General features: G+C 42.7%; 1 protein-coding gene across 1 annotated transcript; it reads left to right on the top strand.

Moving 5' to 3' along the window:
• The first annotated feature begins 1,197 nt into the window (after positions 1–1,197).
• LOC123174944 (rust resistance kinase Lr10-like) lies at positions 1,198–3,606 on the top strand. Its single transcript, XM_044590117.1, has 3 exons — positions 1,198–1,994; positions 2,140–2,315; positions 2,411–3,606. The coding sequence occupies exons 1-3, from the start codon at positions 1,243–1,245 to the stop codon at positions 3,523–3,525; spliced, it is 2,043 nt and encodes a 680-aa protein (XP_044446052.1). The 5' UTR covers positions 1,198–1,242; the 3' UTR covers positions 3,526–3,606.
• Positions 3,607–13,120: the final 9,514 nt, after the last annotated feature.

Below are 13,120 nucleotides of genomic sequence, written 5' to 3'. Positions count from 1 at the left end.
AATAACTTATGTTAGCACAAAATGATCAAGTTTACATAATAAGCTTATAATCTTCTTCTTATTCTTCTTCTTTTCCAAAATTCTTCTTATTCTTTTTTTAGTGTTCTTCTTCTTCTAGTATTCTTCTAGTCTTCTTCTTTTTCTTCTTCTAACTTTTTGTTTATCATTTTGCAAATTTGATATAATTCACGGAAGCTTGCATGGATGGAGTGCTTCTTTTCCATTTATGTTTTTATTTTGTATCAATGTGAAACTTTTGTGAATTGATGGATAACGGTGTTGGATGAACAATGTGAAACTTTTGTAATATGTAACGATGAAACTATGTGTTGGCTATGTATGTATATATGATGGAACTTGTGTGTTGGCTATGTATGTATATATGATGGAACTTGTGTGTTGGCTATGTATGTATATATGATGGAATTTGTGTGTTGGCTATGTATGTATATATGATGGAACTTGTGTGTTGGCTATGTATGTATATATGATGGAATTTGTGTGTTGGCTATGATTGTTATATGGATGCTTGTTGTATATATATGTATTGGATATCTCATATGTGAAATAGTGACCTGAGATTAAGAAAAAAAATTAAAAAAATTGTTACTAATGGCGCACTACCATGTGGTGCGCCATTAGTATAGAAGACACTAGTGGTGCACTGTGGGCAAAACTAATGGCGCACTGCATGATGCGCCATTAGTATACCAGATACTAATGGCGCACCAGTGGTGCGCCATTAGTAAAAAATACTAGTGGCGTGATACTAATGGCGCACAGGTAGTGCGTCATTAGTAGGCAAAACCGGTGCGCCATTAGTAGGTCTTTTCTAGTAGTGATGAAGCATGCCTTGCTACCTGATATACTAATAAAATATCTTAAATGAATACTATTTTTTGTCAATTTTTTGGTTACTGTTATTTGTCACTGTCATGGGGCTTTGAATTCAATGTTACTGTAATTAGGACAGACTTGGACCAGAAAATAACGCTAAAGTAGTACCACTGGATTCTCCATCGTTCAGAGGTCTGGAGTCAACAACATCACCATCACGCACATGAGCCACTAGTCTAGTCGGTATGCATTTACTCAACTTTTGCTTGGCGGCAAGTAGCTAAGTCTCCTAGTCAACAACATCACTGTCATGTAATTACCCTCTCAAAATACAAAAACTTTGGCAGCCACTCCCTTATTTGTCCAATCATCCCTGTGCAAGTGGTTTCTGTGAAACAGTCTGCCATGGCGATGCCCACTACTCTCAAAGCCTTGACCGTTTTATCTGTGCTTGTAGTTCTTGCTGCAGATCAAGCCAAAGGGCAGAATCATCGGCCTGATTGTCCTTCTTTCTCATGCGGCCCACTTGGATACGTCAGATTCCCATTTCGTCGGGTAAGTGATCCACCTGAGTGTGGTTATGAATCTTACGAGCTAGTTTGCAGCGATGCTAATGCTACAATTCGCATCGACAATGCGACATATTATGTGTCTGGAATCAACTACAATGATTCTACCTTCTGGATTGTCGATGCTGACTTGGTTTTACACAACACCTGCCCTCTACCACGGTGGGTTCGTCCTCCTCATCCTTCATACTTACGCAAAGACATGGAAATCGAATTGGCCCCACATGCAGATAGTCTGGCATGTTTCGTTAAATGTTCTCAGAAACTAAAGAACAGTGATATGTACAACAGTGTTATGTACAACAGTGGTATGTACAACAGTGGTATGTACAAGCCTATTGCTTGCCTGAACACCAATGAATCTTTTGTTTACATGGTAACTTGCCAAGGCACTCCTTTGATGAAATACCTTGAGCCTTCTTGTCGGTACTTGGCTATGGCTCCTTTGCGTAGTTGGGTGCTAGAGGATGCAAGTTATGCAGAAATTGTGAACTCCATGAGGGGCGGATTTGCTGTTCGATTTCCATTCAGATATTATGGGGGGATGAAAGAGTGGAGCATTAAGACATGCCTATTGCGTGAGATTAGGTGAGTTACAGGTCTTTACGTATGCACACTTTTTTTTATTGACAGGTTGTGGTTTTATTTGTTGCCTGTGTATACTTGGCTATCTTGTACCAAAACTGCTAGGGCTCTCTTTAATTATATTTTTCATGCCATCTTGGTATTGCAGCAAATTTCGTGGCCCAGCAGTGTCTGGAACGAGCATCAATGATTGGATTGCGATAATTCTTCTGATGGGGGCAGATTTTGCAGACTGCGTATTTTATGGGATTGGACTTCCTTATTATGCTGGGATAGAGCGGAAGGTCATACTAATTACTATGCAGAAGCTGACATTGACTGCCGGTACTTCAGAATTTTGTGTTATAATTTAATTTCTTCATCATCACAGCTCTTTATTTAATGTAGCCACTAAACCCTATGCAACCTTGCTTATGTAGATCTATGCAGGTTCGTGTTGGCACCCCTGGCTGTGTTGATCTTTCTTGTCTACAAGTACTGGAAAACACGGATCAGAATTGATGCAGTCGAGAAGTTCCTCCAAATGCAACAAATGCTTGGCCCAACAAGGTATGCCTACACCGACATCACTGCAGTCACAAACCATTTCAGACATAAGCTGGGTCAGGGAGGCTACGGCTCCGTGTTTAAGGGTGTGCTATTGCCAGGCAATGTTCATGTCGCGGTCAAAATGCTAGACGGTAACTCCAACTGTAATGGAGAAGATTTTATCAGCGAAGTTTCAACCATTGGCAGGATCCACCATGTTAATGTGGTGCGTTTAGTGGGGTTCTGCCCGGAGGAAATGAGACAAGCGCTCGTCTACGAATACATGCCTCGAGGTTCTCTGGACAAGTACATCTTCTCAGCTGAGAAGAGTTTTTCCTGGGACAAGATTGCCGAGATAGCTTTGGGCATTGCCAGGGGGATCGACTACCTGCATCAGGGTTGTGACATGCAGATTCTCCACTTTGACATCAAGCCACATAACATCCTTCTTGACAGCAATTTCATCCCAAAAGTTGCTGATTTTGGTCTCGCCAAACTATACCCAAGGGACAATAGCTTTGTGCCATCAAGAGCCCTACGGGGAACTATTGGGTACATAGCTCCTGAAATGATATCTCGGGGCTTCGGTGTGATATCGAGCAAGTCTGATGTTTATAGTTTTGGGATGCTGCTGTTGGAGATGGCCGGTGGAAGAAGGAATGCTGACCCAAATGCGGCACATTCAAGTCAGTCTTACTACCCGTCATGGGTGTATGACAAACTAGTTGAACAAGAGGTGCGTGAGATATCTCCCGTTGGCGACATGCATGAGTTGGAGAAGAAGTTGTGCATCGTTGGACTATGGTGCATCCAGATGCAGCCCCATGGCCGACCAATGATGAGCGAGGTGATAGAGATGCTGGAAGGTGGCGTCGACACGTTGCAAATGCCTTCCAGGCCATTCTTCTGTGACGAAGGGCACATCCATACCGAGGATACTTACCATTTGTCGTCCGAGCTGACAGAAATCTCCGAGGAGGATATGAGTGTAAATATTGATGTGTGATGTAATTTATGATGAAGTGATGCGCTTAGCTCACGAAGAAACAAAATTATGGTTCTGGTTGTATCATGTCTGAAATTACTGATGTGTTTCCTGAGTGTTGTGTATTCCTACTAGTATGTTCAGGCCATTTTTTACTATATGATATTTTACTTGAGCGGCTGCTTATCAAACTTGTATTTTCTGCGATGCTCAAAATTGTGTATGAACTACTGATGTGGCTTCGATGAAAAAGCTGGGCCATCAGCACTAAATATTCCCGAAGCCAAGGCGCTAATTAATTTCGTACAAAATGTTTATTTAAATTTGGCGGAAGCATTCATGTTTTCAGATACTAGGCACATGTTGGGAAGATGGAGAACCGCAGCTTGGAAACCCCAAATGGATCCTGGACTTGGTGAGCTCAATCGAAAACCCCATTTTTATTTTTCAATTTTTTTTGAAAACATATCTAGATGTAAACTATGTGTCAGTAAAATTTTATGGAGAAGGGTTTTTGTTTGTGTTTTACATTAAGCACAGAAAATTGTGCGTCTATATAGTTACTATAAATCCAAACATTGCCACTTTTTGTGTGTGTATTTTTCACATGTTATGAAATAAAAGAGATGAGATGCAACCTGTTCCTGTCTTTAGGGTTAGACCGCACTACATGATAGCTTCAGTCTTTAGTCATAGAAGAGATGCTGAAATGGACGTGTGCACTGCACTATCGTGGAAGAATTCCAATTCTAAATGTGCGGCGTTCTGGACCGCACTATTGTGAAGAAATGGATGTCGTCGTCATCAGTTGGGAAGAAAAAGATCCCCCGGTCTATGGCCCCAGTCTTGCTCATATAGATGCTTCAAAGAAACTAGCTTTGAAATTGCAAACTGAAAATAGTAGATGTGTATGTCTACTAACTACAACTAATTCTCTCCTTTCCTTTACTAGTAAATCCGTACGTGCAATACATGTTGTCAGGTAGAAGATTAATTGCACGTTGATATCAGGCAGCAAATACATGTTGAGTTCTCGCCATTGGAGTATTATAGGTCGCTGGACTGACACCGTTCGGTGTCTTAGATTTGTTGGATCTGCCTCTTGGGTCTTTTTATATTGGTAGATATAGATGTTATACCCGAAGTAAAAAAAATATTATTTATGTAAATTTATTTTTTAATATGTTCTACCAAGTATGTGTAATGTTCAATGATGTTAGATGAAATGTACATGCATGTCAAATACAATATTACATGGTTCAGAAAAAATCGATAGAATCAGAAACTTCCTTTTGTGGCATACGTGAATCTATTTTCTTTTGTAAATTTATTCACAAAAATGTTCATTGCTAGCGCATTTCAAAGGAAATCTTCATGTATTCTAGACAATCATGTATGAAAACAAAAATGGTCTCAACTCTCAAATAAAATGTCCATATATTCCTGAAAATTAATTTACCATAGAAGATAAGTAAACAAACAAAAAAGTAGCAACAAATAGTTATTAGGGGGGAGAAAAGTATATAAAAAGAGTCAATAACAGAAGAAACATACAAATATAAAAGGTATACAACAACAACAACAACAACAACAACAACAACAACAACAACAACAACAACAAGAATGACGTGGTAGTTGTGCAAGGGCCACTTCCTGAATTATTGTGGAGGAATTCCTAAAGCTGAATGTGAGATCTTGCCGTATGTTTGGTGATTCCGTCTGAGCATGACTTGCACATATAAATAATAAATGGACGTCGTTGTCATTGGTAGGAAGGAAAAGATCGGGTGTAAGCTTTCAGTACATATGTGAATAATTGATGAGAATTTTCACTTGGAAACAGAAAGCAAAAGCAATCTTCGAACGAGAAAAGAAAGAAAGCAAAAACAGACAACCAGTTAGTGGATTTTTGTGTCGGAAATTTTCTTCGGCAAGGCGAGCGAGTGGGTATTTTCAAGGGTTGGCGAGCGAGTGGGTTCATGCTCGAATTAGAATTCCCCCGCGGCGAGAACATATATGTGGCCCAGCGTTGCTTAGTGCTGCAGTTACATCCTGCAGATCCTATTTGGCGCGTAGGTCGCCTGCGCGCGTACCCCTCCACCCTCACCCCCAGCTTTCAGCTACTTACATCAGGCCGGCCTCTTCCCAAACCGGTTTTTCTTTTTTCTCGGTCTTTTATACTTTTTATTTTCGTTTTTTCCTAACTATTTTAATTTTTCTCTATCTCTTTTCTTCCCTTTCTATTTTTTTTATTTTTGGTGTTTCCAAATTCGTGGGCATTTTCTGAAATATAGGAACATTTTTTAAATTGAAACATTTTTCAAATTGGTGAACATTTTTTGAAATTCAATTTTTTCCATCGTATAAAAAAATTGAGTACGTGAAAAACATGTTCATGAACTCTACAAAAGTTTCATCATATTCAAAAATGTTCATCAAATTCAAAAAATGTCCTCAAATTCAAAGTTTGTTCATCAAATTCAAAAAATGTTCATCGAATTCAAATTTTGTTCATAAAATACAAAGCAATGTTCATTGAAACTCAAAAACATTTCATCGAAATTCAAATTTTATTCATCAAAATTCAAAAATCTTAATAACAATTCAAAACTGTTCATTTGTTAGAATTCGTGAACATTTATGAAATTCCTGAAGATATTTTTGCCCTAGTGATTAGTTTTTGAAAAAAAGTCTGAATACCCAAACTTTTTTTGTAGAAGCAAAAAACAAGAATAGAAAATAAAAACAATAAAAAACGAAACGCAAAATAAAAAACAAGTAGCCCTGCTCCTCACTTGGACCGCCGAAGGACGCTGCCCACTTTTCCAACGCACAGGTCGCCTTTAAGAGGGAGCAACTAATTAACGAGCACTCCTTCGGGAGCCTCGCAACGATCAGCGCCACTTGGCGCGCTCTCAGCCATTCGCCATGTTTCGCGCTTGGGGCGCTCCCTCCGGATTTTGTTTTTTGATTTTTCCGCACGCGTTTTAAGCTTTTTAAGCATTTTTTTCCGGGTTTTTTGACGTTTTTGTTTTCCACCGGCCTTCCCTAGCTTTTCGACCAAAAACAATTTCGAAAAAAAATTATTTTTGCGCAAAAAGACGCATTTTTCCCCAAGAGGAATGGTTTTGCTTCCGCGAGAGGCAAGGTTGTGCTTTCGCGAGAGTCACGGCTGTGCCTCTTGGAAACGAAAAAAAAGCACGTTTTCTGTTTTTTTTCCTTTCGCGAGAGGCACGTTTTTACTTCCGCAAGAGGCACGGTTGTGATTTCGTCAGAGGCACGGCATGCCACTTTCGGAAAGGAAAAACACTCGTGCTCCCGGTTCGATTTTTTCGTCCGTTTTTTTTCATGAAAAAAAGTCAAAACCTATCAACATGGGATCTAGTTTTGAAGATCTCAACGCGAGGAATCCAAAGGCGAAAGCGGTTTGAGATTTGGACGCATGGTTTAAGAGATAAAACGTTTTGAATAACCGAATCTAGGAAAAAAAGGGAAAACTCCCAGGTTGTGACAAGTGGCGGCTACGCAGCGTGCCACTTGTCGCAACCTGGGGAAGTTGGAGTGATCTCCGCAAGGAGTGCTCCTTTTTTTTGAGACAATCTTGCCAGGCTTTATTTAGACCAAAACGATGTTCATAGGTACAAAAAGAGATCACCGGGGTGCCCTAACCAAACATGGCGGCCCACCCCTAAATTTGAACAATGCTTCGCTAGATTGCGAGCCTCGAAATTTGAGCTCCTAAACTCATGCACAAAGCTACATGTACTTAAAGAAGAGCTCTGATCTATTATTTCATGTAGTAAGGAGTACTCCTTAACTAGTGATTTTGGTTATCAGAGGTCCCGTTATGTCGTTCGTGGCCCATTTAACTTGGGCTGGCTTATAGCTACTGTCTCACACAAGAAGCGCAACTTACTACACCATGGCCCTTATCTGCAGGCGCGAATGCTATTTCTTTGCCTGAAGCGAGAAACAATCGGATGTCTCGCTTAAGCATCTACAGTACTGGCCCAGCCTAGTCGCGGCTTTAAAACAAATGGGAATAAAAAGGGGAGGTAAGAGGATTCAATCCTAGGTCTCTCGGATGATACGTAGTGCTGCAAACATATTAATACACACTAAATTTTAAATAATTTTTCTTCTCCATTTTTGTTTGTTTTTTTCTTCATTTTTTATTTGGTTTTCTTTGTTCCTCTTCATTATGTATTTTCATTTTTTTCTATTTTTCTTTTCGTTTTCACTCTATATTTTTGTATATGACAAAAATATTATTAATAAGTGATCAAGATTTTTTGCATACATGTACAACATTGTCCGAACGCTTATTCAACATTTTCATACTAATTGATCATTTTTCAAATGCTTGGTAAACCTTTTTTAATACTTATTCAACATTTTTCAAATACTTGTTCAATATTTTTAATACTTATTCAACATTTTTTAATACTTGTTCAACATTTTTCAAATATTCGTTCACCATTTTAAATTCATTCGATATTTTCAAATACTTGCTTAATTTTTTATTGCCTATTTAACATTGTCAAATACTTGTTAAACATTTCCAAAAACTCGTTCAATATTTTTTAATCGTTATTCAAAATTTTTCCAAATAAGTTTTAAGATTTTTCAAATGTGTTTTTTGTAATTACATATGTAGAACATTTTAAAGTATAAATTAAAGTGAAAAAATAAAGCAAGAAACGAGAACAGAATATAGGCTGTGGCCTCCGGCGCAGCTGGGCCGACCATCTGGGGTCACTCCAAAGCGAGCCTTTCCCCTGTCTGGCTTAAAGCGAGAGATAGGAGCTCGGGGGTCGCATGAGCCGGCCTATTTTGCGATTACTTTTTTCATTTTCTTTTTCTTTCTTTTCTTATTATTTTCTTTTCTGTTTTCCTTTTTCTTTCTATGTTTTCTTCTTTACCTTTTCACACTTTTTGCAAATTTTCTTTTCAAATCTACGAACATATTTTTGTTCATCGAATTTAATTTTTTTTCATCGAATTCAAAATTTGTTCATCGTGTTTTAGAAAATGTTCATAAATTTAAAACTTATTCTTCATATTCAAAAAATGTTCATCATCAAAAAATTGTTCATCAATTTCGAAATTTGCTCATCGATTTCAAAAAAAGTTCACCAAATTCGAATTATGATCTAATTAGAAAACATCATCCATATTTTTCATTAAACAAAGTGTTCATCTAACTTAAAAAATGTTCATCATATTCAGAATTATTCACTAGTATATTTAAAACATGTTCATGACATGAAAAAAATGTTCTTCCATATCGAAATTCAGAGACATTTCTTTTGAAATAAGAACATATTTTGAAATCACGAACATTATTTAAATTCGTGAACATTAGTCAGCCCTGGAGTTGAGACTCATAGACTAGTCTTGACTAGTCCTTGGACTCATAATTCATGAGTACTACCCAGTGCTTACTTTCTCATAGATCCACTCTGGGAGGTAAACATTGCTCTTGCTACCAACACTTGGGTCCGAGATCCTCCTTCCACTCACCATTTCTAACATCAGCATGCCAAAAGTGTACACATCTGACATGTATGACATTCCCCCAAAGTTCCTTGAATATAGCTCTGGTGCAATATAGCCCATCGTGCCTCTTGCCGCAGTTAAGGTAAGATGTTCTGGTCCTTTGCACACAGCTTTGCTAGGCCAAAGTAGATTTTGGGATTAAAGTTGAAGTCCAACAAAATGTTGCGAGGCTTGATGTCAAAGTGGAGGATGCATTGGTTACACCCTTGATGCAGGAATCCATTCCTCGGGCTATGCCTAAAGCAACATATAGCATTTTAGCGGGCACTAGGATATCTTCAAAAATATCTAGAGTCATGAGAGAATATGTATTTCTCCAATGAATAGTTAGGCATGAATTCATAAATAAGAGAACACCTAGTTCCTTGTGAGCAAAACCTGAGGAGTTGGAGAACGTTTGCATGGTGTATTCTCCTCAATGGTTGTGACTTCATTAGTGAATTCTCCTCCCTCTCTTGAGAGTTTTCTAGCATCTTAACTGCCATGAGAACTCCACTTGGTAGCTCGCCTTTGTATACAGTTCCAAAACCTCCTTGCCCTACTTTCTCCTTAAACCGTCTTGCCATCTTTTTTAACTTCAGAGGATGTTCTTTCACATATGTACATGGCAATTTTTCTAAAAAAATGGCAGTTTTTATAATTTTTTGTACATGCCAATTTTATTAATATTAATAATATGGTGTTTTTATTATAAGAGGATGACATTTTTATTATAAGAGGAGGGTCTTTCATTATTAATAATGTGCCATTTTTATTATAAGAGGATGGCATTTTTATTTGACATTTTCACTAATGTACATGGCAGTTTTATTATTAATAACATGCCATTTTATTATTATTTATGTGGCTTTTTTAGGAGGATGACATTTTTATTTTTCAAAGGATGGAAGTTTTTATTATTGGAGAGCACGACATTTTTTATTGTTATTGGCATGACAATTTTATTATTAAGAAGATCATAAGAGCATGGCAATTTTTTTTCATTTGGGCCATGTCAACAAATATAAAGAAGAAATGAGTTAACTAGGCCTATGAGCTATCTCGGTCAATCTTGGCTTCCCCGGGAACGAGAATGTTAGATGTGGTCTTCTTCCTGGGGAATGTTCCCCAGATATTAATGACTTTTATTTTACCTTTTCATTCATATATATTTTTGATTTTTGAACCAAATTTTTTAGCATCGAAGATTTATTTTTTGAATCATTATTTTTGTGAACAAAGTTTTGAAAAACAGATGCCACAAGCAGCGGTGACCAACAATCCCAGTGCGATCAATTTCTGTGAACTATATTATTTGAGTAAAATTTTAATAATTATATTTCTGTGAACTAAGTTGTTGAGTAAAATTTGAATAATTTGTGTGAACTAAATTTTGAATAGTTTTATTTTTCTTTTTTAGACAAATAGTTTTATTTTTCTGAACTATTTTTTTTCGTGAGTAGCCGACAGCGCGGCCCAACAATCCCAGTGCGATCAATTCGTCGTATTGTTTGTTGCCATGGCTCGCTAATTTTTGCAGGGGAGGCCGACCCATCTCACGCAAAAGGCCCAACTCTTGCTTATCTATTTCTCAGGGGCGGCCGGCGGTCGGCACCGCGGTCGAGCCGTGCCTGCCAGCCGGAGGCCGTCGAGCTCGCCCAGGTACGCTCACATTCTCCGCCGGCTGGGCTTGCTCCTCGTCCTACTCCGGCACACCGCCTCGCTCGCGTCTCACCTGGACTCCGGCGGAAGCTATCTGCCACGGTGAGTAATCCCCTTTGCTCTCCTTTTGATTTCCGAACAGGAATGCTGAGTTTCTACTAGTAATTAATCATGGAAGTTGCGTGATTAGTTTTTGGATCCTCTCTTTTGTTCTAGTAGAATATAAGGGCATCTCCAGCCGCGCCTTCAAGAAGGCTTCTCCACGCGATTTTTTTGCGCCGGCGCCGAAGAAACGGCCCAGTCGCGCCCCCAGAAGCCCGACTTTCGCCGGTTTGGGCCGAAAACAGCGCCGGCGGACCCAGCCCGAACCCGGCGCGCTGGGGGGCGCCCGGGGGCGCCGGGGCGAGTTGTTTTGACGCGAAGAAGCCGCGGGCCAGCCGCGTCAGCGACTCGGCACCTCGTCTCCCCCCAACGGCCTCGGTTCCCGCGGGGAATCAATGGCAAGGCTGCCGCCGGTCAGCATTGCCATTGATTCCTTCACGGGCGGCGCTTCATGGGACGGCGCGCCGACGCCTCCCCTCCCTCACACGCGTACACACGGGCGCGGCCCGGCTATAAAAGCCGGCGGCCTCCACTCCACTCTCCTGTACCCCCACCAGCCCCGCCCGCCCCCTCGCCACCGTCCAGCCCTCCCTCTCCCTGCCTCTCCCGAGCGCCGACGCCATGGCAGAACGGTTCCCCGAAGACGAGGCGGCGGCCAACGGCTTCGGCCGCCGTTCGCTCCGCGTACTGGAGTCCTGGCTCCTGTTCCAGGCGAACATCCCGGCGCCGCCGGACATGCGCGCCGGGCCATCGGGGTGGAGACTCAGCGCCGGGGGAGTGCCCGTTCCCCCGTTGCCCGACGCCGTGGCGAAGCCGGAGTACTTCGCCGAGGAGGTCGAGATCGTGCGCGCTTCCCTCACCGACGCCCAACGCTCCGTCCCCAATACGCCGCCGACAACCACGCGGCTTGGGCGGCGTATTTCGAGCGCCGCCAGCAGCAGCGTTTGGCGTCCACCAACGGCGCGCCGGTGGTAGGCGGGCGGCAGAACAGCGAGGGGCGCCACCTCTGGTGGGGCGTCCCCGGCCGCACACTCGAGGGCGTGCTCATGCACCTCGAGGGCGGCAACGACCCGCCGTTGGCGTACCCCCCGGCGCAGCACCGACGCGTCGTGGCATGGGCGCCAAGGCGGTTCGGGTCCTCCTCCTCCTCTTCCTCCTCCCGATTCTCGTCGCACTCCTCCGGCACTCCGGCCCTACTCGGCGTCAAGGCCGAGCCCGCGGCGGAGTCGCCGCTCGGCCGGCGCACTCACAGCGCCGGCATCGTCATCAACGAGGGCGGCCGGCGCGCCCCCTCCTCGTCGGCTCCTCCGCGCTTCGTCAGGCCAAAGTCGGAGCCGGGGCTGGCGCCGGTGAAGACGGAGCCGGGGCTGGCGCCGGTGAAGACGGAGCGGGGGCTGGTGCCGGTGAAGGCGGAGTTCGTCGACGACGACGCGGCCCTCGAATGGGCGCGACAGGACTCCATTGCGATGGAGAAGGCGCACCGGGAGAAGGCGAAGGAGCGCCAGCGCGCCGCCCTGCGCCGCTTCGAGGAGCGCCGACGCGGCCGCGACGAAGACGGAGTCGTCGTCCTATGCGACAGCGACGACGACGATGACGCGCCGCCGCCAGTCCACCATGGCGACGTCGGGTCCAGCCGGGGGGTCCGCGTCAAGGAGGAGAAGGCCGACGACGACGATGGCGGCGACGGCGGCGATGACTTCAGCCCCTTTCTTTTTTAGATTAGCTTAATGTAATGAAAATGCGCAAATTTGACCGAAATTCGCCATGTTTAGCCGAAATTTAACTACTCTTTTATCATAACTTCGCCGAACGGCCCCTTTTTTTTAAAACACTCGCCTGGGGGCGGCCCTGGGGGCCGATGGCTGGGCGACGACTCGCCCCAGGGCCTTTCTTTGCGCCGGCTCATCCTCAGGCGGCGCTTTTAGACGCCCCCCTGGGGGGCCAACGGCTGGAGATGCCCTAAGCAGCCTATATGCGCATCTCTGTATTAGAAAGAGCTTACAGTAGGAGAGTGGCGTTTTGGCTCCTAGGTGCATATGCACCCATTGTCGAAATCCAAATTCCTAGAAGTTGAAAAATTCGAAACAAAAATCCCGCGTGTATATCCGGACATTTTATGTGCGTTCACAAGGTTTCGGTGAAAAACGACGTTTTTTGTGGCTTGTGTAAAAAAGACAATTTCTGATGCTTCATTCTAACTATTCACGAGGCATTTCTTTATCTTTTTTACACAAGCCACAAAAAACGTCGTTTTTCACTGAAACCTTGTGAACGCACATAAAATGTCCGGATATACACGCGGGATTTTTGTTTC

The sequence above is a fragment of the Triticum aestivum genome, unplaced genomic scaffold, assembly GCF_018294505.1.
Source record: "Triticum aestivum cultivar Chinese Spring unplaced genomic scaffold, IWGSC CS RefSeq v2.1 scaffold34186, whole genome shotgun sequence".
Taxonomy (NCBI): Eukaryota; Viridiplantae; Streptophyta; class Magnoliopsida; order Poales; family Poaceae; genus Triticum; species Triticum aestivum.
Note: the sequence above shows the minus strand (reverse complement) of the source record. Positions and strands in the feature narration are given on the sequence as shown.

Coding starts and splice junctions, on each gene's coding strand:
- LOC123174944 (XM_044590117.1), top strand. CDS start 1,243: ATGGCGATGCCCACTACTCTCAAAGCCTTGACCGTTTTATCTGTGCTT. Junction 1,995..2,139: donor TGCCTATTGCGTGAGATTAG/GTGAGTTACAGG, acceptor TTGGTATTGCAG/CAAATTTCGTGGCCCAGCAG. Junction 2,316..2,410: donor GAAGCTGACATTGACTGCCG/GTACTTCAGAAT, acceptor TTGCTTATGTAG/ATCTATGCAGGTTCGTGTTG.